Source organism: Octopus sinensis, linkage group LG26 (genome assembly GCF_006345805.1).
Source record: "Octopus sinensis linkage group LG26, ASM634580v1, whole genome shotgun sequence".
NCBI lineage: Eukaryota > Metazoa > Mollusca > Cephalopoda > Octopoda > Octopodidae > Octopus > Octopus sinensis.
The window spans coordinates 20,035,263-20,062,762 of record NC_043022.1 but is presented as its reverse complement, the minus strand read 5'-3'; the positions used below and the strand labels follow the sequence as shown (position 1 = coordinate 20,062,762).

General features: G+C 37.6%; 1 protein-coding gene and 1 long non-coding RNA gene across 6 annotated transcripts in view; one reads left to right on the top strand and one right to left on the bottom strand.

The window, feature by feature from the left end:
* The window catches only part of LOC118768053, a 15,980-nt gene extending 9,718 nt beyond the window's left edge, over positions 1–6,262 (bottom strand). The window contains exon 1 of the long non-coding RNA XR_005003975.1: positions 6,214–6,262. This is a non-coding gene — a long non-coding RNA (uncharacterized LOC118768053). The remainder of the gene's footprint in view (positions 1–6,213) is intronic.
* LOC115224765 (segment polarity protein dishevelled homolog DVL-3) overlaps positions 1–27,500 on the top strand; it is a 245,450-nt gene that overhangs the window by 67,141 nt on the left and 150,809 nt on the right. For all 5 annotated transcript variants that reach the window (XM_029795670.2, XM_029795671.2, XM_029795669.2 and 2 more), the window contains exon 2: positions 17,376–17,445. In XM_029795670.2, the coding sequence (XP_029651530.1) occupies positions 17,376–17,445 (70 nt within the window). The remainder of the gene's footprint in view (positions 1–17,375; positions 17,446–27,500) is intronic.

Here is a 27,500-nt window from a genome sequence, read left to right as displayed (position 1 = left end):
AAAAAGCACTATCCGACTCGTGGCCGATGCCAGCACCGCCTCGACTGGCTTCCGTGCCGGTGGCAAATAAAATACACCAATCTGACCGTGGCCGTTGCCAGCCCCGCCTGGCACCTGTGCAGGTGGCACGTAAAAAGCACCCACTACACTCACAGAGTGGTTGGCGTTAGGAAGGGCATCCAGCTGTAGAAACATTGCCAAATTAGACTGGAGCCTGGTGCAGCCTTCTGGCTTCCCAGAACCCCGGTCGAACCGTCCAACCCATGCTAGCATGGAGAACGGACGTTAAACGACGATGATGATGATATTTAAAAGCAGGAGAAATATAACAAAAGCTGTTACTCAGAGTTTCACTTTCCCGTTTGTGTGTTTTTTATATATAAAATATAGTGGCGTACGTACACTTTGCTCTCTCTCTCTCTCTCTCTCTAGTTTTGATGATGCAAACAGGTAAAATACAACTCAGAACATGAGTATTTATATATATGTGTGTGTGTGTGTGTTTTATTGATAATATGCAGAAGTTAAAGAGTGACTCAATGGCTGAGAGAGTTCCATGTTTAATCACTTATAGATCAGTGTCAGTGCACAGACCTCTCAGTCCCTGAGTCACTCTTTAACTTCTGCCAATTATTAATACAAAGTGAGTGCACACACGTGTACAGGCAAGGCAGGTTTCTGTGCAGTTTCCATCTGCCAAATTCACTCACAAGACGTCAGCTTGGAGCTATAGAAGACAACACTTGCCCATGGTTCCATGCATTGGGACTGAACCTAAAGCCACGTGGTTGCAAAACAAGCTTTGTTGCCACACAGCCATATCTACACCTCTTTTACTCTCTTTTACTCTTTTACTTGTTTCAGTCATTTGACTGCGGCCATGCTGGAGCACCGCCTTTAGTCGAGCAAATCGACCCCGGGACTTATTCTTTGTAAGCCCAGTACTTATTCTATCGGTCTCTTTTGCCGAACTGCTAAGTGACGGGGATGTAAACAATGCTAGGGGGACAAACACAGACACACAAACATATACACACACACTTACATATATATATATATACATATATACGACAGGCTTCTTTCAGTTTCCGTCTACCAAATCCACTCACAAAGCATTGGTCGGCCCGGGGCTATAGCAGAAGACACTTGCCCAAGATGCCACGCAGTGGGACTGAACCCGGAACCATGTGGTTGGTTAGCAAGCTACTTACCACACAGCCACTTCTGCGCCTATTAATATATTATTTATATATTATAATAATATTATTTATATATTTTATACATAGTTAATGTAATGTTATTTGGATCATGTGATTTGACTTGCTCGAATTCACTGCAGGCATTCTTTTGCAATGGTTAGTTTATGCAACAAATACTCAAATAATAACCCCAGCAGTCTAGCATGAACCTCACTTCCCCGACGCTACACCTTCCACACTCACACCAACAAAATACCAGTTGTTTATGTCTGTGTGTATGTGCAGCACACACACACGTGTGTCCAATAGGATTAGTTGGACAAAGCACAGAAAAATCAAATAGCAATAATAATCCTTCTATTCACCATGTATTGTTGCTGTGCAACATTGCTATACAGGAGAAGGAAATAAATATAACAAATGGTTATAGTAATAAAAATGACAAAAAAAAAAAACCTCTGCCAAAATATAAGGAAATGTAGTGAGAAATTTTGCCTAAATAAAAAAATTATAAAAATATAAATATATGATTTAAATTTTTTTTTATTCAATTAAAAAGAAAAAAAATATTCTGTTTTTGTATTTTTTCTTGTTTTGCATAATATAATAAATAATAAAAATGTTTGTAAATTAATCGGGTATATTAATTATTTATGCTGCAATTACATAAAGAGAGAAAATATAAACACGAAATTAAGCTAAAAAAAAAAACCCCAGCAAACTATTAATGTTTTTATTCTTTTCTTTTCATATGCTTCATTTATTTTTTTACTCTTTGCTTTTTAATGGTTTTTTTTTTTGCTCAATTGAGATTTTAATGGTGATTAGAATGTTGTGAAACAGCATTATGGTGAAAGCATTTTGGGTAATTTCAGGAGTTTTTAGTTTTCACGTGACTATTGATTAGGTCATAAATATCACATGAATTTTATCTACTATAAACACATTTAATGTTCCCTTATGACATTATATTGTAAAGACTACTACTACTACTGTTGTTGTTATTGCTGGTTTGTTGTGGATGGTTGTGTTTCATAAAGCTTTACCTAGAAGATAATTTCTTCCAGGATTACTTGATGGGGTCTAGAAAATAAATCAGGATTTCACTCCCAAATCTTATATTCTTTAGAACCTGCCAAGCAATTAACCTCCTTACACTTAAACTGGCTATATGCAGCCTAAATATTCTACTAGATATATGTTCAAACTGGTCAAATCTACCTTACAATGCCATTGCAAAAATAAACAATTACATTGTTGAAATCTTGAAGCTGTGAGATAAACTATTCAGAACAATGAGAATAAATATTATATTTGACAGTAATCTGAATGCTAAAGATTTTCATTCCAAAATATACAAAGAATATTCAAATTTTGTATTAAAAGCAGCTCAATGATGTAAATGATGATGATCAGGATGTTATCAATATCTCATACTTAATGATGTATGTTGTTAAACACTACAAAGCTACAGTAATTTGTCTATCAGAGATCCTTCTAAAGATGTACTGTGTTATAAAGAAACACAGCATACCTCAAACCTAGTGAAACAAAATTGCACTAGAAGAGAACAAAAGCGACAGATACCAATATTTTGTGGCTGTATCTGCTCATCAGTGTCACATACTCCTCCACTTCTATATTAATAGGTGCGAAATTCTGTTTGTCTGGGACCCCTTTACCTCAGTCTTCATAGACATATTATACCTTTTTGGAATCGGGATGATTGCAGGATTAAAAATCTGCCCTTCATTTGGTTCTTGAACATCCAGCATTGGGATCTGATTTAAAAGCATTTGGGTTGCTATTCCTAGCAGATAAAGCTTGGCTGATTCACACCATCTTGGTTGGCATTTGTCAGATGATGTCAGAGTTGAGAACTACTGTATTAGATGGTTTAGGCCTTAGCATTATCACCCATCCCAATCTGCTTCATCTAGAAATACACCTGAATAATCTTGAATTTGTTGGTGACATCAAGTGGAAAATGTACCCAAGAACAATTAGCCCAGTGGTTTTCAACTATTTTTATCTATGGACCCTTTTCATTACTATTTTATTCTGGTGGACTGCCATAGCTATTCAATGTTTAGAAACTAGTTTTATAGATACTTCTTTCAAAATTCCTATTTTGTTATGTATAACATTTGGGAAAGAAATCTAGCTGTTTCTAACAATAAATACATCTAAAGCAAAATTTTTTTTTCAATTACCCTTAAAATACTACTGTGGACCCAATTTACCATTTTGCCTGCGTGTGTTCCCCACCTCCAATCTTATATGGACCCCCAAGAGTCACACGAACCCTGGTTGGGAATCACTGAATTAGCTGGAACTGCTTCTGTATCACAAAGACCTTGGCCTTGTCATTAGCACTGTCCAAACTAAGCACATCTCATTCAATTGTAAACTTGATATTCCACCACAAGTCTATGGCAAAATATTAAAGGTCAATGAATTTTAAGTATTTTGCCTAGTGAAGGCTTGGATTACAGATGACATCCAGATGTCTTTAGAACTTTGGCATTGTCACTCACTGCAGATTGTCTACAAGTTACTTAGAAGCTGATAGTGAGTGAAGAACATGTGAGAGAACTGAGGCAGGTTGATCTGGTACAGGATTATGTCGAATGGAGAAAGACTGCTGACTTCTGCCCTGCACTTGAATGGAGATAAGGAGTTTGCATATAGAAGGTATATCATAAGGATAGGGCACATTTACTTAGCATATTTGTATATATATATATATATATATATATATATATATATATATATGTAAAAGTAAAAAAATATACAAACTGGGACAAGAACGTGAAACATTTAGAAGAAGACACAAAAAACACGGACGGGACTTTCAAAGCCCTCAGTCATCAGTTAAGAACCGGATCATCTTCGCAATTTCGGCTGATATATATACATACACACACACGCACACACACACACACACACAATTACATAACCTTTAAGTTTATTTATGGGAAATGTTTTGAATATGCATATAAAAACTCCTATTCCATTACACTGGTTACAGCCTAATGGTGTCAACTGGTGATACAAGTTTTTTGGGTTGAGCTACAAGGTTGCATCAAGCTGCAATGTCATCTTTGGTATGGCCTCAATGGCTGAATGCCCTTCCTAATGCCAACCACTTTACAGAATGTATTGGGTGCTTTCTTCATCTGCTGCCACCTGTGAGGTCAATGCTTAACCTCAGTGCATAACTGATACTTAATTTATACTCAAGTTTCTGCTAGCTTGCTGCCTTTATGGAGGTACATATTCTTTTCTACTCTAGGCACAAGGCCTGAAATTTCTTTGGGGTGAGAGGTGGCAGTCGATTAGATCAACCCCATTGCACAACTGGTACTTAATTTATTGATCCCGAAAGGATGAAAGGCAAAGTTGACCTTGGCGGAATTTGAACTTAAAATGTAAAGATAGATGAAATACCGCTAAGCATTTTGCCCAATGTGCCAACGTTTCTGCCAGCTTGCTGCCTTAGTATAGATCTATTTTATTACTGTGGTATAGACACAAACTACATCTTCTTACATACTTACACAGAGACATGCATGTGTGTTTGTGTGTGTGTATATATATATATATATATATATATATATATATGCACTCACCCACATACACATGTATGTTTATATATATATATAAATGTATTCTTGTAAGAATATGCCTGCACAATAATATAAATATACACACGTGTATATATCTAAATATGAATATAGATGAATTGTGTATGTATATTCTTGCATGAATATACATACACAACGTGTGTGTGGGTTTGTGTGTACACACACACACACACACATTCTTGCAAGAATCAACCCTTTACGTCTGTGTAGAACATAAACTATTCTCCAAGGGGTTAATATTACTTTGAGAAAATCTCTTTTCCTTGTAGTTATTGCTGCATGATTCCAGACTAAAAGTTGTATGATTGCAAGCCAAATCATTAAAATGTATCACTCAGCCTGTCGCTTCCCCCTCCTTCCCCGCTCCATGCCACCCGCCACCCCCTCCCTCCCTTCCATTTTTTTTCTTCTTAATTGTTTCACCATCCATGTTTCCATATTAGCATTGGTGGGATGAGCAAAGATATTTGCATCTGATTTTTGAGTGTTTTTACAGCTGGATGGATGGATGCCTTTGCTGTTACTCACCACTCAACCATAAAAGTGGGAGTGGCACCCATTTGCATTTTTAGGGAGACTGAACCGACCGAACAGAGAGTAACATGTCCCTTTCTCAGTCAACAAGAGGGTCTCTACATCAGTGTTTCTCAGTCAGGGTCCTTATGGCCCTTGGGGGTCTATATAAGATTTTGTTAAGAATTTATAAATTATGTGCAATAAAATTGGTTGTATTTATACAAAATGCCAAATATTTTAACAATTTTTTTATGTAGTCCCTAATAAACATCTTTCATCTTTTACCTGTTTCGGTCATGAGACTGCGGTCATGCTGGGGCACCACCTTATTTTATTTTTCAAAATTTTACTTGTTTCAGTCATTTGACTAGCAATGCTGGGGCACCAAAAAGTAGGGGTCGTATCCATTTGCATTTTTAGAACAGAGTAACAAGTCCCTTCCCAAGCCAACAAGGGAGCCTCTTTCTCAGCCAGGGTCCATATACATACATATATATGCATATACATGGCCCCTGGGTGTCCAAATAAGATCTTGATGTTAAAACTTATCTGCAATAAAATTGGTTATACTTGTACAATACACAAGATATTTTAACTGTTTTTTATGTGATCCCTAATAGTAATTATTTTATTTATTTTTATTTTACCTGTTTTGATCATTGGACTGCAGCCATGCTGGGGCAGTACCTTGAAGTTTAGTCAAATGAATTGACCCCCTCTCTTTTTTTTTTGAGCATGGTACTTATTCTGTTGGACTCTTGCTGAACTGCTAAGTTATGGGGACATACAACACTCTAACAGCAGGGGTGGGGCACAAACACAGACACAAAGACACACAAACATGCGCAAACACATACACACACACACACATGACGGCCTTCTTTCAGTTTCTGTCAGATCTACTCACTTTTTCAGTTGTGTTTTCCTGTTTGTATCACCAAATCTGTATCTATCTATTTAGTGCCATCATCACTTAATAGCCATCCACTATCATCATCAACATTTAATGTCCATTTTCCATGCTGGCATAGGTTGGATGGCTTGACGGGAACTGGCAAAACCAGGGGACACACCAGGCTTCATGGTCTGTTTTGCAGCATATAAAATGGCATATATTGGATAATGGTAACTGAAATACCTTATGTATAAAAATAGTAAAATTAAATAGTAGTTGGTCATGGTTGGATTTCCTTTGATCATGGGTGTTCTCAATTTGGGAAGACCATGGGCTAAACTTCAACAACAACAACTGGTACTTGTTTTATTTTATTAGCATAGAACCCATCAAAGATGATAGGGGTTATTTGAGCATGGAATAAATTATGCACTTATGGAAGAAATTATGCAAATTTTTTTACCATAAAAATATTTAGGAGTGCAGAGAGAGGTGGGGATCGAAGGGAGAGAGTGGTTGCTGGTGTGAAATACAGCTTTCGGAATGGATCATAAAAGCAAGATTTTTATGCTTGCAGTAGTTTCCAAGTTTGGCATTTTTGTCTAACAGAAACAAAGAAGGCAGGGACCGGGATGGGGGAAGCAATAGACAAGATGCCTAAGTTAATCCTGGCTGGATTTGAATAAATTCACAGCCGGGATTAATGGAACTAACAATTGCAATACATTTAGTCTGGTGCCCTGCTGTCTCAGAAGCCATTTCCGCTTTCCTAATAGTAATAATAATCTTTTGTTGAAATCTCGAGAGGGGAGGGGAGAGGAGGTGCAGGAGCTTTGACATGTGTATTATCATTCGGGAGAGTATTAAGTGTGATAAGTGAAGTCAGCCTGACCAGGAATTGAAACCAGATGTGAGTTTTCATTTGCAAGAGGAAAACGTCATCCTATCCCATCTCATCCCCTTCTTGCTTCTCCCAGTAGCAATACTACTACTACTACTACTACTTTTATTTGCCACCAGGGTAAAGGATGAGGGAGACAGTACAAAGACAGATATAAAGTGAGGGGGTTTTACTTATAATGAAATAAAAAAAGAAAAAAATTGAAAGTATACAAGGTATACAATAAACAAAGAAGGGAAGTAGACATTGTATACAAAAGTAAAAAATAAAATGCTAATAGTAAAAAAATATATCATGTTCAGTTTGACTCTGTAAAACTATTTTTCTGCTTTTTAAAAGTTCCTTTTTGGTTTTAGCTTCCCTAACTATGTACTTCGTTCTGGGTGGGGACAAGAACGTGCTATTTCAGTTGATGCATGCATATTTTGACACTGCTTCTAACTGCACATACACACACACACATGCACACTACAACCACCTAACACACATGCAGCAGAATCATCAGTGGAGGCGCAATGGCCCACTGGTGAACTTCACCCCTCCATCCCACCAAGGCCAGTAAAATAAAGTACTATTAAAGAATCTTAGTTGTCCCTAAAAATTGCTGGTCTAAAACCATTATTATTTAGCTATCCTTTAGGGCTTGATAAAGTGAAGTACCAGTCAAATATGGGTGTCAGTCATATCAATAACCCTTTCCTATGAAAAGTACCTGCCTTGTGCTAAAATTTGAAACAGTAATTGTTATTATTATTATTATTATATTATTATTATTATTATTATTATTACTGTGTTTAGCTGGCAGAACCATAAGAGTGTTGGAAATATGCTTTGCAGCAGTGCATTCATTATGTTATGAGTTCAAATTCTGTTGGAGTCAACTCTGCCTATTATCCTTAGAAGGTTAATAAAATAAGTACCAGTTGAGCACGGGGTGGGGTGGGGGTTCTCTACTTGTCCCCCTCCTCTAAAATTGCTGCCAGAATTTGAAACCATTATTATTCTTATTATTATTGAGTGCATGCCATCAAAGTGACACTGGGGTAAAATATATGAAGCCCAGTATACCCATCATGACCACCTGTCTGAAAAGGGGTGCACCAGGCACACGCATCACCACCATGTGCATGCAATACGATGATTTCTTATCAAGATAAACAGTGCATGATCTTACAGGTGGGAGCCCGTTACTATGTTCTGAGTTCAAATTCTGCCGAGGCCGACTTTGCCTTTCATCGTTTCATGGTTGATAAATTAAGTACCAGTGATACACTGGGGTCAATGTAGTCAACTAGTCTCCTCCCACTAAATTCCAGGCTTTGTTCCTTTAGTAGAAGAGATTATTATTATTATTAAGCACTATCTGAATCGTGGCCGATGCCAGCGCCGCCTCGACTGGCTTCCGTGCCGGTGGCACGTAAAATGCACCAATCCAACCGTGGCTTTTGCCAGCCTCGCCTGACACCTGTGCAGGTGGCACGTAAAAAGCACCCACTACACTCACGGAGTGGTTGGCGTTAGGAAGGGCATCCAGCTGTAGAAACACTGCCAGATAAGACTGGAGCCTGCTGCAGCCTTCTGGCTTCCCAGATCCCTGGTCAAACCGTCCAACCCATGCTAGCATGGAGAACGGACGTTAAACGATGATGATGATTATTATTATAATAAATTGTTTTTTGTTTAGAAAATTATATCCAATGTAGAATTTGCAGATGAGATTAGTTTACAATGAAATGAGTTGAAGAGTAGAGGAAGAGGAGGAGTAAATATGATGTAAGGTAGGGTGGGAGATGTGTTTGAATAGTACAAGAAGCCATTTCCATGTCGTGCTTGCAGATACTGATTGCATTGCCAAATGTTAACAAAAATGATTCTGAAATGTGTAAGGTGCTTTGTTTTGTTAAGGAATCATTGCATTGAATCTGCTCAAAATAGAACTGATAGTTAGAAAGATAGATGGAAAATATGGTTGGAGGGGAAAATAGCTCAGGGAAGCATTCTGCATACTAGATACCAGTAAAGTACACCACATATGTGATATAGTGAATCGAGGGGGAAAAAGAATGGAAAAGAAACACCTTTGAGGTTAGCCAAACAGTAAGACCTGTTAAAAAGAAACTGTGTCTCAACATGTCGACAAATTTAAAGCCATGAGAGATAACTCCAAGACAATCAACCGGTGGGAATTTTCCTGATGATGATAAAATAGTGTCATCTGAAAGATTTCATTCCGTTTTTCAGCTTGTATCATTTTCATGTTTGGATCTAGTCATCATTTGTTTGTAGGATGATGATTATGTGTGTGTGTTTGTTTGTAAATCCTTTTTCCATAATGTTTTCATGAGATGTCTCCAAGAATGCTTGTTGTCTTTTAACAAATACTGTTCTTTCACTTGTTTCAGTCATTAGACTGTGGCCATGCTGGGGCACTGCCTTGAAAGGTTTAGTCTAACAAATATATCCCTCCTCTCCCCAGTACTTGTTTTTAAAGTCTGGTTCTTATTATATTTGTTACATCTTTTGTCAAACTGCTTTGTTACAGGGGCATAAACAAACCAACACCAATTGCCAAGTGGTTGTGAAAGGGAAGAGACAAAGACACATACATACAACATATGCATATACAATGGGCTTCCACACAGTTTCCTTTTATGAAATTCACTTAAAAGCCTGGGGCTATAATAGAAGACACGTGTCCACAGTGCCACACAGTGAGATTGAAACCCCAACCCATGCAGTTACAAAGCAAGCTTCTTAATAGCACATCTATGTCTGCACCTCTACTTATTGAATTTGTCATCAGTCTGTCTCTTCTGCTGTTCATGAAAATTTAAATTCTCAAAAATGCTAAAAATAATAAAAGCTCTTTCTTCTCTCTTTTCGTGAACTGGAAATATTTGAAATGGGATGAGAAATGGAATTTATTTTGTTTTCTAATTTTTCTTTTGCTATTTTAAGCATTATTTTCTCTTCTATATTCTTTGTCCATGCTGGCATGATGAATAGGATAGTTTTTTTTGTGTGTGATTAAAAATTGCTTATTTGCATATAGATTGAACTAGCAAATATTTCTCATAGCTAAAATGCCCACCCAGATGTAAATTTTCGGGTAGATCAATAGACTGACAATGTCACTCAAGGCAATATGCTAATTTTACATTTCTATTTATTCATTTATATATTTATTTATTTTATTTTCACATGGATTGTGTGGAATAAATCTAATGCTGGTAGCAAGAGTTGAACTTGAACTTGTCATCTTGTTGACAAAAATAATAGATTACAAAATTATCATCTTGGCTAATGTATTTTTCATTTGAATCTTTTACTCTTTTATACCCCAGTGAAGGCATGTGGCTTAATGGTTAGGGGTATGCAGCTCATGATCGTAAGACCATAAGTTTGATACCAGGCAGTGTGTTGTGTCCTTGAGCAAGACGCTTTATTTTGCATTGCTCCAGTCCACTCAGCTAGCAAAAATAAGTAATACCTGTTTCTTTACTACCCACAAGGGTCTAAACACAGAGGGGACAAACAAGGACAGACAAACGGATTAAGTCGATTACATCGACCCCAATGTGTAACTGGTACTTATTTAATCGACCCTGAGAGGATGAAAGGCAAAGTCAACCTCGGCGGAATTTGAACTCAGAACGTAGCAGCAGATGAAATACTGCTAAGCATTTCGCTCAATGTGCCAACGTTTCTACCAAATGAGTAATACATGTAATCGAAAAGGGCCAGCCTTGTCATGTCCTCTGTCTCATTGAAAACTACATTAAGAGTATGTGTGTCCGTAGAGTGCTCAGCCACCTGTACGTTAATTTCATGAGCAGGCTGTTTTGTTGTTCCATTGATGAACTGGAGCACTTGTCATCATAACCGATTGAGTATCAGTATGTATGTTACACCCCAATATGACTCAGAGGTTGCTGGCTTCAGTTATCAGGTTTTAGTCATGCTGGAGCATCGTCATAATAATGTTCTTTTTATCTCTTGAATTGAACTCAAGTTGCCTGACTGATACCCAGGCATCTTAGGTTCATGATAAATATGTGTGTGTATGTTTTTTTCTGTTTTTAATCATTTAAATTCTTCCTTTGAAGAAGGAGTGGATTTCTAACAAAGATACAAAGCTCTCTCTTTGGAATGTAAATAATGTAAACAATGTCATATGTTAAACTTGAGAAAAGTCTTGCTTAGTTTTACTGTTCTACTTATAGATTGTAATTGTAATGTATGAGTCAGTTGGTTGATTTCTTTTCCTGAAAATCCAAGCTTATCCAGATTGACAGTTTGGCATTTACTTACAAAACCAAGTACAACAATTATTATTGGTATTTATATAAATTTGTTGTCCAGATGTGTGTGAGTAAATTGCACCAATGCAAAAGAGTATAATATATATATTAAACACACACACACACACACACGACAAGTATCTCCACAGTTTCTGTCTATGAAAAACATTTTGATCGCAAGTCATTAGTCAACCTGAAGCTATAACAGGAGACAATTGCTCAAAGTACCATGCTGTGGGATTGAACCTGAAACCACATGGTTGAAAAGTGAACTGCCTAAATACTCTGCCTTGTCTATACCCATTAATCTATGATAAAAAAATGCTCCAACTGTGTGCACCCTATCTTTTTCGTTTTTCTGGAAAAATATCTTTAGAATCACAAATGACATTGTATCCTCCCTGTTCTTTTAAGAGAGATTTGGTTTTTATTTCTAGCATATTGCACAGCCACATATATGCTGCCTTGTTAGCTCGTATCTCAACTAATCTCTTCTCTGTGCGTATCATATCGCATGCTAAGTGTCATAAAATTATTCCTTCCTGGGTATCTTGATGATGTATGTCTTGCTTGGTATCACATTGAAAAATATGCTATGTTCTCTTCAGGAAGAGTGTCTGGGCTGAAAAACACCTTATCTTGGCAAACTGTCTTGTCTTATTTACTTTTGCAGCTGTAATGAGTTTATTTCTATTGGTATGGAGTACCATTCCAGTATCACAATATTTATTTATTAGCTACTGTTTGTGTATGTCTGCATGTTTGTGTATATGTATGTATGTATGTGCTTCAGCTGTTGGTAACATGGAATACAAGTATAGCTTGTACAGTTGTGTAATTGAGATGAATATTAGTCGACTTGGAATTGTTATTACAGACCCCTCCCTCATCTCCTTTTTCTTAAGTACAGGGCTAATTTTTAATGAGTACCTACAAAGAAAAGCAAAAGGTGATATCAGCCAGTTCAAACTTTAAACCGACAGACAGACAGACATAGAGACATACATATAATTGCTATCATCCGGAACTATGCTGTTATTATTACAAAAGATATAATTAGATGTATGTAAAATAAGATAAGTTCTGTGTGTGTGTGTGTGTGTGTAAGAGTGGCAAGGTCTGATAATTTCAGGTAAGGAAGGCCTTTCTTTGAAACATCTTCGAAGAACTCTTTTTACCTAAAATGTTAGAAATTACTCACCTCTTCACATAGGATGCATCCAACTAGCTTGGGTAACTCCATGCTAGGCATGGGTAGTTTTTTATGAGAAGTGGGTAACAATAGACATGGCTAATCATTTAGCTGGCTGCACTAGCAAAAAAATTCAAGCTAATTTTTCATTGGCATGCCGTTCACGACCTGAAAGCTACAGTTTGCCCATGGCTCTATGTTACCTGAATTCCTAGAAATAGCAGTTAAATCTTCCATAGATCATCATTAAGTGTCTTTAACCTTTAGTACACTTAGGTGCATCATGGCACTATGAGTTTTCTCCCCTGTGGCTGCAAGCACATTGTGTCACATTGAAAGGGGGAAAATCTTGTACAGCAACAAGAGGCGTCTACAGTGTGCTAAAGGTTAAAATAACAGATACAATGGCTAACGTAACCCTATGGTCTGGTGGTCCTGTCGCTAGAAGATGGTAGAGGGGTTCACTCACCTGCTTGCAATATATATTGGATGCAGATTGTATTGATTAACCAGCTGGAGGAGGCGTTCACCTGGGATTAAAATTTTAGTAATGTCAGTTCCTCTGGAACAGCCTTGTTGAAGTGGCAATAAACACATACACTCATATAAGGTGGCGAGCTAGCAGAAACGTTAGTACGATGGGCGAAATGTGTAGCCGTATTTCGTCTGCCGTTACGTTCTGAGTTCAAATTCCGCCGAGGTCAACTTTGCCTTTCATTCTTTCAGTGTCGATAGATTAAGTACCAGTTACGCACTGGGGTCGATGTAATTGACTTAATCCATTTGTTTGTCCTTCTTTGTCCCCTCTAAGTTTAGCCCCTTGTGGGTAATAAAGAAACAAATAAACACATACACACATATACACACACACTTATGTGCATGCTTATAGATTTTAAAACTAAGACTGGATGAGGGCACCTAGAACTAGAATACTTTTTGGCTCAACTCTTTAGCATTTAAAACTGGCCAGATCCAGCCTCTCTCACCTACCCTACAATGTCACTAAATATAAATGATCACATCATCAAAATCTCAAAGCTGCAGCATGTAATGCATGATTAATTCAAAACAATTTGAACAAGCAAACATTTCATTTGATAGTAATATGAATGCTGAAGGGTTTTAGAGAGTGAAACAATTATACCCATCTCACTATTTAATGTAAATATTGTTCCAGTATGATGTCTGCATAGAATATTTTAAGAAGCCATTTCTTCAGTTTCTTAATTTGTCTGTTGATAACATAATCCCTCTAGATGAGTTTTGTTTGCATTAAAGAGAGTATTAATACACCTTAATTGATAATCCAATCAAAAGAAAGCAACTTAGATATATTTTATTATCTACTTAATATATAATTTTGGTATTTATATGTTTTCTAGCCACAAGGGAAAGAAGCTGTGTACTTAATAAATAGTACCAAATTATGAACATCTCTGATTATATATATATATATGTGTGTATATATATAAATATATATATATATATATATGGGTGCATGTGTGGTTATGGCTGTGTGGTGAGAAGCTTACTTCCCAATCACATGGTTCTGGGTTCAGTCCCACTGCGTGACATCTTTGGCAACTGTCTTCTACTGTAGCTTCAGGCTGATCCAAGCCTTGTGAGTGGATTTGGTAGAAAGAAACTGAAAGAAGCCTGTCATATATATATACATAGCACGGAAAACGGACGCTAAACGATGATGATGATGGATATGTGTGTCTGTGTTGGTTCCCGCACCACAGCTTGACAACCAGTGTTGACATGTTTACATCCCTGTAACTTAGTGATTTGGCAAAACAGACCAATAGAATAAGTACCAGGTTTTTAAAAATATGCTGGGGGTAGATTCAGTCGACTAAAAATTCTTCAAGGCAGTGTCCCAGCATGGCCACAGTCTAATAACTGAAACAAAAGATTCAAGATCCCTTACCTGTATGTAGATCCAAGTTTGCAGCAGATATGAGTATAAGGCAGTTGTTCTTTACACTCCTTTACAAGTGTTAATACAGAGAGTAATTGTGATATTAAAAAAGAAAGAAAAAATGAGCTACAGCTTTTTTTTTCTCTTATGTATTTATTTATTTATATTGCTTTTTGGTTAATTAGTATGTATTACTTATTATTGTTTAGTAGCTGCACTGTTGACCGAACAGTAATTAGTTAGCACGATAAATTGTTTGCGATTATGTTTCAGTTTCCTAATAATGTGTGTTCGGCTATGTAATAGCCACGTGTAATTGGTGGCTTTTCAAATAGCTGTGATTTAGGTTTCCTATTTGGTATTTTCGTGTCAGTGACTGAGACAAAGCGGAAAGAGATACAATTTCGTAAATGTTTTGTTTCTCTATTCATGTTGAAGCAAGATTTTATTCTAACTCTTTAGCCTTTAGCATTCTCTGTCGAATTTGTTGCCTATTTATTCAGATTGCTTTGAATTTATCCTGCATTAGCTTCTTGCTTTGAGATTTTGACGATGTGATTGTTTATTTTTAGAATGACATTGTAGTTTAGGTGTGAGAAGACTGATCTGGTCAGTTTGAACATAAAAGAGGCAAGTTTGCTTCCCAACCATGTGGTTTTGACTCCAGTCCTCTCATGTGGAACCTTGGGCAAGTGTCTTCCACTATTCTATACTATTGGCCATGGGCTGAACAAAGCCTTGTGAGTAGATTTGGTAGATGGAAACTGAAAGAAGCCTGTTGTATACATATATATTCTACTCATCAAAGTAAAATGCTGACTGTTATTACGATCTCGTTAACTGGAGCTGGCAGAACTGTTAGCACGCCGGGCGAAATGCGTAGCCGTATTTCGTCTGCCGTTATGTTCTGAGTTCAAATTCCACCGAGGTCGACTTTGCCTTTCATCCTTTCAGGGTCGATAAATTAAGTACCAGTTATGCACTGGGGTCGATGTAATCGACTTAATCCGTTTGTCTGTCGTTGTTTGTCTCCTCTATGTTTAGCCCCTTGTGGGTAATAAAGAAACATATTCGTTGTGTATATGTATGTGTTATCATATATGTATTCTGTAGCACATTCAAGATGCTTTTCTTATTTTGTTGCCACTTGTGGAGAAATTTCAGAATTAGGGAAACAAGTATTGCATGGAGAATTTTAGTGAAAAAAAAAAGAAAAAACATCTGGTAATCTTCAAAATAACTGAAATTCATGCTGCAGTCAATTATGGAGTAACTTTAGTAGAGCTGACTTTTTATTCTTGGTTTATGCTTCAGCACAAAAATCTCATTCTGATTTGCCAACTTTAGAATATTAGAATTTTGCCTGGCAATTTTCACGCTGTTGTTACTGTTAATAAATAAAGTTTTACAATTGATGGGTTGTGTTGTCATTGTTTTTTTTAGCCTCAGAACAAGTAGAACTATTGTATAAAACATTCCAGTCTTGGCCATCACATATTTTATTCTGACACATTGTGTCAGTCACTGAAGGGTTTAGTCCAAACCCTTTTAGGGTTTAGTTCAGGGTTTCTCAATCATTTTTTATCTATGGGCCTCTTTGATTCCTCCTAGCCATTTGATATTTTTAAAAGCTCCTATTATATTTTTATAATTAAATACTATTAGAAATTGTATGAAAATAATTATTAAAATATTTTGTGTATTGTTGAAGTATAACCAATTTATTGGAGGTAAATTTTAACAACAAAATCTTATATGGACCCCAGTTGAGAACCACCTCATTCCAGTTCTAATTTTTTAAGTCTGGTACTTATTCTCCAGGTATCTTTTGCTGAACCAATAATGTTATGGGAACATAAACAAGCCAACATTGGTTGTCAATTAGTAGTGGCAGGACAAATACATTCACTCACTCTCTCTTTCACACACACACATATGCACACACTCAACAGGCTTCTATGCAGTTTCCATCACCTAAAATCACATGGCATTCAATTCTTTTGGGGGTCGATAAGATAAGCTCCAGTTAATCACTGGGGTTGATGTCATCAGCTTAGTTCCTCTTCCCTGAAATTTCTGGCCTTGTGCCAAAATTTGAAGCCAATATTTATTTAACCCTTTCATTTCCAAATTTCTCTTTAAATATGCTGCTTTTGTTTTAATTAATTTTGGAAATAATAAAGAATTTCGTAAAATAATTTATTGTTATTAAACTGATGGTTGGTCATGTGATAAGAAGCTTGCTTCCCAATCACTTGGCTCTTGGTTCAGGCCCAAGTGTCTTCTACTGTAGCCCCAGGATGACCAAAGCTTGAGAGTGGATTTTGTAGTTGGAAACTGAAAGAAGCCCGTCATATATATTTATGTGTGTGTGTGTCTTTGTGTTTTTCTCCCGTCACCATATGACAACTAAAATTGGTTATTTTTGATGTCTCCATAACTTAACAGTTCAGCAAAAGTAACTGATAGAACCAAACTTAGAAAAAAGAAGAAGTACTGGGTCAATTTGTTCAACTGAAACTCTTCAAAGTTGGTGCTCTGGCAATCTGGTGGGCTGCAATCTGATGATTGAAGCAAAATATAAAGCAAGATAAAAATGGAATTTTAATGGAAGGTTTTGATCAAAAACAACCATTTTTATCATTTAACCAGGGTGGTCCTGGGCGTGTTGATATTAAAAGGGTTAATTACATTAACAAGTTTATATTTTGTGTGCAGCACTGCTCCTCTTCCCTAGTCCCTTATGTATATTTTCTTTTTGTTGATGACTAATTTTTGTCCCTTTTTTCCTCTCTCTCAGAGTTGTCAAAGAAGAAATAGTGGATGATGAATCACACTTACCGTGTTTTAATGGCAGAGTTGTATCTTGGGTAAGTCCCGGTTTCACTTATTGGCTTGTTTTTATTATTTTTTTCTTATTTTATTTTTATTTTATTTTATATTTTTCCTTCTCTCATTTCTTTCTGAACAGTTTTAAGCAGACAGAACCTGGCATAACTTTCTGGCTTGCATGTTCTTGTCAAACTGTCCAACATGGAAAAAAAGGATGGTAAATGATAATAATAATGCTGGTATGGATTAGACAGTTTGACCGGAACTAGTAAGCCGGATAGCTGCGCCAGGCTCCAGTCTGATTTGACATGATTTGTATGACTGGATGCCCTTCCTAATGCCAACCTAATGATGATGGTAATGATTCATAAGCATGGCAGTGTAGTTAAGAAGCTTAGTTTGCAAACATGTGGTTTTGGGTTCAATTCCATTGCATGTCACTTTGGGGCATTGACCAATGCTTTGTGAGTGAAATTGGTAGAGGAAGACTGTGTGGAAGCCCATTGTACGTATATATATATATATATATATATATATATATGTGTATGTGTTACTGTCTCCTTTCCTTGACATCGTGTGATGTTTGTAAATGAGTGTCACTGTTATGCAAGCAGTATCCTTTATCTGCTCTCTTTTGAGACATGCCTGGTCATGAGAAAATATTACCTTACTTGGAAACAGGTAACCAACTGATGAATATATACACATATACATGTAACTGTGTGAGGGCACATGGCTCAGTGGTTATCTTGTGTATATATCTGCGTGTGCGTGTGTATATATATATATATATTTATACAAAAACTCAAAGATAGTACTTCACTGTGCTGCACTGTACTGCAATAACAGATTAGTCTCATTTGCATGTATTCGTCCGCAAATAACAAGAATCAACTCTGACTGCAGAGAAATAAACAAAGGTTACTACGTGCATTGAATACGTTTATACTTTTTCTCTTATTTGTATTCTCAAATGAATGTGCATATACACACGCACATATATTATAACAATTTCATTGTGGAATATAATATAATATAATATAATATAATATAATACAATCATTTAAAATGCAGACAAACCTTGAATAAAATATTTCCTTTTGTTGTCTTTCCTTATAAATTATATGTCAAGGTCGTAGATATACAATAATTTTTATGACACTTTATTTATGACAATTATTTCACGAAATAAAATACAGACAGCAGTGAATATAGCGGCATGTACTCTGTGCTCCGTGCTTGTATTTTAAATGGCTGTCGTGACTTGTCCACAATGTACAAAGGTTTGTTTTCAACACATGATCACTGATAAAGACAACTGGTAAACTAATACAATTTGAAACATTCATATATATATATATATATAGCCAACATGGAAAACAGACATTAATTGATGATGATCATCATATATATATAAATATGTATGTATAATGTAAATGGTAAAGTTGTCATAATATGATATTCACTTAAAATTATAAGATAAGAAAAGTCAACGGAACCTTAGTGCATATATCTTATATATACATGCATGCTCACACATATACTCATAGTATGTGTGTATGTGACACCTTGGACAGGTGTTTTCTGCTTTGGCCCCAGGGCAATCTTGTGAGTGGATTTGGATCTGTTCCATCTCATGCACAGATTTTTTAATTAATTTTTTTTTAACTAAACACTTTGAAACTTTGGATACTGGTAGAATGTGTCACATAGAACAGGCTTTACTCTTAATGTTTTTGACAAAATTTTGTATTTTTGAAGTTATTTCGTGTTAAAATTGTCGTATTTGGGTAATTTTTACCAATCAATGACGTGTATTCTGCTGAAGAAAATTAATGCTGCTGTTTGTGAACAACTTCCTGGTCCATTGACAAACAATAACTCTGAGCACCTTTTCAAACTCCACCCATCTAACACCCGTGGACATATTTACAAAGTCAGAAAACAGCACAGCTCCCATGACTTCAGGAAACATTTTTTCACGTTGATAGTTACTGAGGCTTGGAACAAACTGCCAGCATCAGTTGTTAGTTGTCGAAGCACTGCATCCTTCAAAACTTCCATGCTTTCTGAGATTCACCAACACTACACCTGATTTTCTCCCTCCATACACACACAAGCATGTATCTGACTCATGCATTGTTCGCTTTCCAGACATTTGTACATTACTGCATATACTCTGACAAGTTGTGGTGCACCTGAGCATTATATACAATAATTTCATTATTATAATATGTTCAACAACAGAAAAATTTAAACTGAAAATCTCCCCCGACACCCTGCCCCCAAACATACACCCATGCCAGCATCAAACACAAATGTTCAATGATGATGATGATATGTATATATTTGTATGTATATATACGATATATATATATATATAGGTATGTATGTGTGTGTGTGTCACATGAGTAATGTCATTCATTTCCAGTGTTCTATGAGAACATGCCTGGCCACAGGGAAAATCTTGCCTTTCTTGGAACAGGTCTGCATTGGTCAAAGGAGAGTCAATGACTATTGAAAAGGTTGCAAGACATAATGAAAATTTTAGGGAAAATAAATAAGTAAATGAGTGGAAACTTTACCAGTGAGTGTGTTAGTTCTTTTATCTTTGTGGATCTTTTGTTGGGCATTTAGAGTTGTCATTGTTGAAATTTTGGTTTACCTTATACAAGATAAGGGGGCAGGACAAGACTACTACTACTACTGCTGCTGCATCAACAGTCATCTCTCCCTTTAAAAAGTAAAAGAGAAGTGAAAAGCTGGTAGTGGTGGGGAAAGGGGAGCTTGGGCTAGGGAGGTGTTGATGAGTGGATGATAGGGTAGTGGAGAGGGGATTTGCACTAAATACAAAGGGAATTTTTTGTGGCTTTTCAAAAGCGCTGCCATCAAACCCCCCCCACCATAACATCTGTTGACAATAATAACCCCCCCTACTCTTGCCCCCTCAGTATTTTTCTTGACAACCAACCAGCCAGCCAGCCAGCCAGATTAATAATTTCTGTGACACATCACCCCCTCCTCCTCCCATCTTGTAACTAGTTTAGAAATGTTTACAGTTTGTGTGTGTGTGTGTGTGTATGTATGTGTATGCACATGTAAGTGTGCATGTCTGTATGCACATGTAAGTGTGCATGTCTGTATGCACATGTAGGTGTGCCTGTACAAGTGTACTTATGAAGCACTATAATCCACTATGTGGTTGCTTGGCCTGTTAGAAATGACAGCCAAATTTCCTGTAAATCCTTATTGGCATAGAAGAAAAGAATGGCATATTAGAAAATGTAATCTTAGATACGAACAGGCTATATCCAGCCTCTCACACTTACCCTATAATGTCATTCTGAAAATGATAAACATATCAGCAAAATCTCGATGCTACAAGTTAAAACATGATTAATTCAAAACAATCATCATCATCATTATTTAACATCCGTTTTCCATGTTGTCATGGGTTGGATGGTTTGACCAGGGCTGGCAAGCTGGAAGGCTGCACCAGACTCCAATCTGATTTGGTATGGTTTCTATGGCTGGATGCCCCTCCTAATGCCGACCACTCCAAGAGTGTAATGAGTGCTTTTACATGCCATTTGTGTGACACCAGTGTCTGCCACGACTGTGATTTTACTTGGCTTGATGGGTCTTCTTCTCAAGCACGACATAATGTCAAGGGTTTCGGTCATTCATCATTACCTCTGGGAGGCCCAACACTTGAAAGTTGCTTTTCATGTGCCACTCACTGGCAACGGCCACTTTGCTTCTGCGAGGCCCAATGCTTGAAAGGTGCTTTTTACTTGCCAGTGGCACCGAGCTGGCTTCAGGCAGCGAGCTGGCAGAAATGTTAGCACGCTGGGTGAAATGCTTAGTGGTATTTCGTCTGCCATTACGTTCTGAGTTCAAATTCCGCCAAGGTCGACTTTGCCTTTCATCCTTTCGGGGTCGATTAAATAAGTACCAGTTACGCACTGGGGTCGAAATAATCGACTTAATCCGTTTGTCTGTCCTTGTTTGTCCTCTCTGTGTTTAGCCCCTTGTGGGTAGTTAAGAAATAGGTATTTCGTCTGCCTTTCGGAGGCGATTAAATAAGTACCAGTTACGCACTGGGGTCGATGTAATTGACTTAATCCCTTTGTCCTTGTTTGTCCCCTCTGTGTTTAGTCCCTTGTGGGTAGTAAAGAAATAGGTATGTATGGGTGCTAGTTACATGACACCAGCATTGGCTGCATTGTAAATGAATATGCATTTCATTTGACTGAGTAATCTAAATACTAAATCAGCCCCAGCACTTTATTTCCATTTAGCATTTTGATACATTTCTGTTATTACAGCAGTGATATCATATATCAAGAGAAAGTAACAAGTAATATCTAAAAAGGCATGTCATCATGTCTCATGGTCGCAGTAGACGAAATTGTGAAGGCATTGCCCTGGAGGAGAGCGAGGGAGATGTGTTGGAACAGCCACTCTGACTCGTGGGGGGTCACACTTGCGGATAGCCATCTCTGCCCCCGCCCCTGATAGGGGTGAGCAAAGATGTGGTCTAGGGGCCATGAATTTCGGATATCTCCACTGCTACATGTTTGACCACAAACCTGTCAGAGGGTGGCTGATATTTTGACAGTTTGGTCTTCTCGGCATGATGAGCTGCAGAGCTTGGACTGGCAGCTGAACATACCAAGTTGTTGTTGGAGGTGTCACAGCATGGCGATTTATTTGGTACATTCCTATTATTGACAGCCATTTTTTTTTTTTTTATTTCTATAAGAATTGGAGAGCAAAAATGTAATAAATTTATGAATTTGTTTTGCAAGAATCCTGATGTGAAATCATGTCTTGAAACAGATATTGGTATATTTTGAGATGGTCATTTTTTTTTCTTGCCAAATAAACACATGCACTCTATATTTGTTCTTCACTTGTTTGTTATTGTTCTTTTTTTAACGTATGTCCATTGTCTGGAAATCATTTGTCACACACCTGTGACCTCTTCAGCGACTCCAACATCCCATGTGTCTCTTCCTGTTCTGTTTAGTCTATTCTTGGATAAAGACTACCAAAATATATTAATATGCAGTAATCTCTCGACAATTGTGTGTGTTACGTTCCAAAACCCTGTGGCTGAGTGGTTAGGATGTTGGACTCATTATTGTAAGATTGTGGTTTCGAGTCCTGGCTTGGGTGCCATATTGTGTTCCTGAGCAGAGCACTTCATTTCATTTTGCTCCAATCTACTCAGCTGGCCAAAATGAGTAACTCTGTGACAGACTGGTGTCCTTTCCAGGTGAGGACTTTATACACCTTGAAACCAGGAAACCGGTCCTTATGAGTCGGCATGACTTGGAGAAGGTAATTTTACCTTTACCGTTATATATATATGTGCGTGTTTGTGTATACGTGTGTTTGTGTGCGTATCCTTGTCATGGCATTACATGATACCCGTAAACTGTCATACAAGTGGTGTTGTTTGTTTCCAGTCTTCTGTGGAAAAAAACATGGGAAATGTTACCTTGCATGGAAACAGGTGAGAGGGTTAAAAACAGAAAGGGTATCTGGCCAGAGAAAATTCAGCAAATTCTGGGAGTGGCTGTGTGGTAAGTAGCTTGTTTACCAACCACATGGTTCCGGGTTCAGTCCCACTGCGTGGCACCTTGGGCAAGTGTCTTCTACTATAGCCTCGGGCCGACCAAAGCCTTGTGAGTGGATTTGGTAGACGGAAACTGAAAGAAGCCTGTCGTATATATGTATATATATATGTGTGTGTGTGTCTGTGTTTGTCCCTCTAACATTGCTTGACAACCGATGCTGGTGTGTTTATGTCCCTGTCACTTAGCGGTTCAGCAAAACAGACCGATAGAATAAGTACTGGGCTTACAAAAGAATTAGTCCCGGGGTCGAGTTGCTTGATTAAAGGCGGTGCTCCAGCAAATGACTGAAACAAGTAAAAGAGATCCATGTAACCTTAGAAAAATGAACCTTAAATGATGATAATGGTGATATAACTATATTCTGAATACGCTTAGACATATGCACACATGTGCACAGACACATGCAGAATTGAGTGAACACACACATACACATATATACTTTTCTCTTTTATTGCTGGGGCATCGCTTTGAAGAATTTTAGTCAAATGAATTGACCCCAGTAGTTATTTTCATTTCAAAGCCTTGTACTTATTCTTTTGGTCTCTCTTGCAGAACCACTAAGTTACAGGGACGTAAACATACTGACACCAGTCGACAAGTGGTGGTGGGGGACAAACACATGCACACACACATGCACATGCGATGGGCTTCTTTCAGTTTCCATCTCAAGTATCCACTCACAAGGCTTTGGTCAGCCTGAGGCTTGGTCAAGGTAGCATGCAGTGGGACTGAACCCAGAACAGTGCGGTTGGGAAGCAAACTTCTTACTGCACAGCCACACCTGCAGCTATTTAACTGTTAATGTATTCTTCTAAATACATTTAGACATACTCTTTTTACTCTTTTACTTGTTTCAGTCATTTGACTGCAGCCATGCTGGAGCACTGCCTTTAGTCGAGCAAATCGACCCCGGGACTTATTCTTTGTAAGCCCAGTACTTATTCTATCGATCTCTTTTGCCGAACCGCTAAGTGACGGGGACGTAAACACACCAGCATCGGTTGTCAAGCAATGCTATGGGGACAAACACACACACATACACATATATATATATATATACATATATACGACAGGCTTCTTCCAGTTTCCGTCTACCAAATCCACTCACAAGGCATTGGTCGGCCCGGGGCTATAGCAGAAGACACTTGCCCAAGATGCCATGCAGTGGGACTGAACCCGGAACCATGTGGTTGGTTAACAAGCTACTTACCACACAGCCACTCCTGCACACATATGCACAAACAAATACAGAAATGTGTGAACACACACACACACACATTTGCTTTTTCATTCACATCCATCCGCTTCTGCTAATATTTTCTTAATTGTTTTCTTTGTACACTTGTACACATACACACTTGTGATCATTCAGAAACTGCTTTTCTCATACAATCTCTCCTCACACACACATACTTTTCCACACACACGTATGAAATTGCAGGCACTCAGAATTGTGCACCATTAACTCGTAATTGTAGATTCATCATAGTTGCTAACGTACGAGTGTGCATACATGCAGGTATGTATGTGTATGTTTATGTATTGTATGCAAGCATACACACACACCTGTACAGCTGCTTTCTTAGTTACTGCCTAACAAGTTCAATGCCAAAAAGCACACTTAAGAGGTCACCATGCACACACACACACACACACACACACACACACACACACAGATACACAAGTTTGCTCTTATATACCCACTGCTAGGAATACATACAAAAACACACACACACACACACACAGAGTTACTGTCTTACAAACTTACAGTCAGAACCCCCCCCCCACACACACATGCATATTACATGCACGCATACAGTCAGTCACATACTCATATACTATATACACTGTGCCAGAAACACACACACATACATACATGCAGTTACTGTCTAATGAATTGTCAGAAACACACATGCAATCACACATACACACACAGATGTAAAATACATGCACATGCACACCCATCATACCAACATATTTACACACACACACACACACACATTGCATGCACACATGCAGTCAGTCACAGCCTCATATATTACACACATTGTGTCAGAAACACACATATGCACACACACACACAAATGCATGTGGTTAGTCACATATACTCTATGTACTTTCAGAGTCACACACACCACACACACACACACACACACACACATATACACATACAGATTTTCTGTCTGACAAATTACAGTCAGAAACATACACGCGCACAAGCAGAAACCTTACACGTATATGCAGTCAGTCATACACACATACTTATACACACTGCCAAGAAACACACACACACACACACACACACATACACTTGCTATAAAATGTCTATGCACAAGAAGTTGTGGTGGTGGTGGAGGCAGCGTAAGGAAGAGAGGGTATGCAGCTCCATGCCTGTGATGATGTGTGAGATGTTAATTAGAGACAGTTCAGTTGGATGTGCCATCAAAAGGCATTGGATGAGTCACTGTTTGGCTGAGGTGTGAGAACAGCAGCAGCATCAGCAGCAGTAGCAGCAACAGCAACAGCGGCACTGGTAGCAGTGTTATTACTACTGGCAAGATGTTAGTGTGTCAGAAGAGCCTTTACAGAAAGACTGCGTATATACATGTATATGTGTGCGATGATGGAGCGATGGGGAATAGAAAATGAGGGTGAGAAGGTAGATGAGGAAGAAGATGAGGGGTAGAGAAGAGGAAGGATGCTATAGTGCAGTGTTTCTCAACCAATTTTTACCTATGGACCCTTTCGATTCCTATTTTGCTTCTATGGATCTGCCTAGCGATTTGATGTTTTAAAAGATCCCTGTATTTCTATGATTAAATATCACTAGCAGTATCGCCTGGCGTTGCTCGGGTTTGTTTCGACCCTTTAGAATTGGAATTTTTGAAAAGTAAAAATTTTGCATTATGTAGCTTGTTATTCTCTTTAAAGTGAACATTTTTCTGGTTGAAATACACCGAAAAATGGTGACACAGCAGTAAAAAAAATCGTAAAAAATAGGGATTTTCATAGAAAAAAAGCACCTTATTGATGTAAATAATTTTTGGTGTTAACATGGTCCGATTTGAATTTTATCTTCTACGGTAGGAAGAGCAAGTCTTCTTCTATCATACTCTCAATTTTGGTCAACTTGCGCAGCAGGGTCTCAGAGGAGATAGTGTTAGTTGAAGGCTACCAAACCTGCCATACACAGACAACTTCAGATTTATATATTGAGAGATTAGGAATTGTATAAAAAAATTTTTTCTAATATTTTGTGTATTGTAAATGTACAGCAAAATCTTATATGGATCTGCAAGAGCCTTTTGGACCCTCATTGAGAACCACTGGTGTAGACAGAAGAAGGATATAGAAATGAAGGGCATAGCAGAGACAAGAAGGATAAACAAAAGGACAGAGAAGAGAGAAGGATATAGTCAAGAAGGACAGCCAAATTCTCTCTCCAGGCATTGGTTGGCTTGGGGCTATAATAGAAGATACTTGTCCAAGATGCAGCGCAGTGGGACTGAACCCAAAACCACATGGTTGAAAAGCAAACTTCTTAACCATGTAGAGAGTGATATAGAAGAGCAGGACAGTAAAGACAAGGAAGATACAGTAGACAGAAGGATGTAAGAAGGATTATAGAAGACAGAGGAAGGATACAGAACTCAGAATAAGGATACATGAGACAGACAAAACATACAGAAGAGAGAAGAATGATATAGAAAGAAAAAGAATAATATAGAAGGATAAAGAATACTATAGAAGGAAAAGGAATGTTATGGGAGAAGAATGATAAAGGAGGAAGAATGATGTAGAAAGTAAAGGAATGATATAGAAGGAGAGGGAATGATATAGAAGGAATGACAGAACATAAAAGAATGATATAAAAGAAAAATGGTGTAGAAGGGAAAGGAATGATATAGAGGTAGTTGTGTAGCCAGAGTGTGTCACCCAGGATGGTGTATGAGCCCCCCTCGCTCATCTCCCACTCTACACATTTGCTCCTATACAGGTTTATAAAGTTGACCCAAAAGTGCCACCCTGTCGCACCCCACCAGCTGCAGTAACTGTATAGAAGAGAGAAGGAGGAAGTAAAAGAAAAAAAAGGAATGATACAAAAGGAAGAAGAATGAGAAGATAGAAAAGAGAAGAATCTAGAAGAATGAAATGATTGAGAAAGAGAAGGAAATACAGATGAAATGAAAAAAAGAACATAGAAGACAAGAATGTAAAATGATGTGGAATGAAACAATAGAAGAAGAATATTGAAAAGAATCAGAAGACGAAAGACTCTGTAGATTTATTTCATTCGCTCCTTAGTCATTTTATTTTCAAAAAGCATTCATCATTTTTAATAATACTTCATAAATTTTCTTCCCCCTCTCTTATTTATTTATTTATATTTTCATTTGTTGTTTTATATATATATTTTTTCTTTCTCCCCTATTTTCTTTTAGCACTTT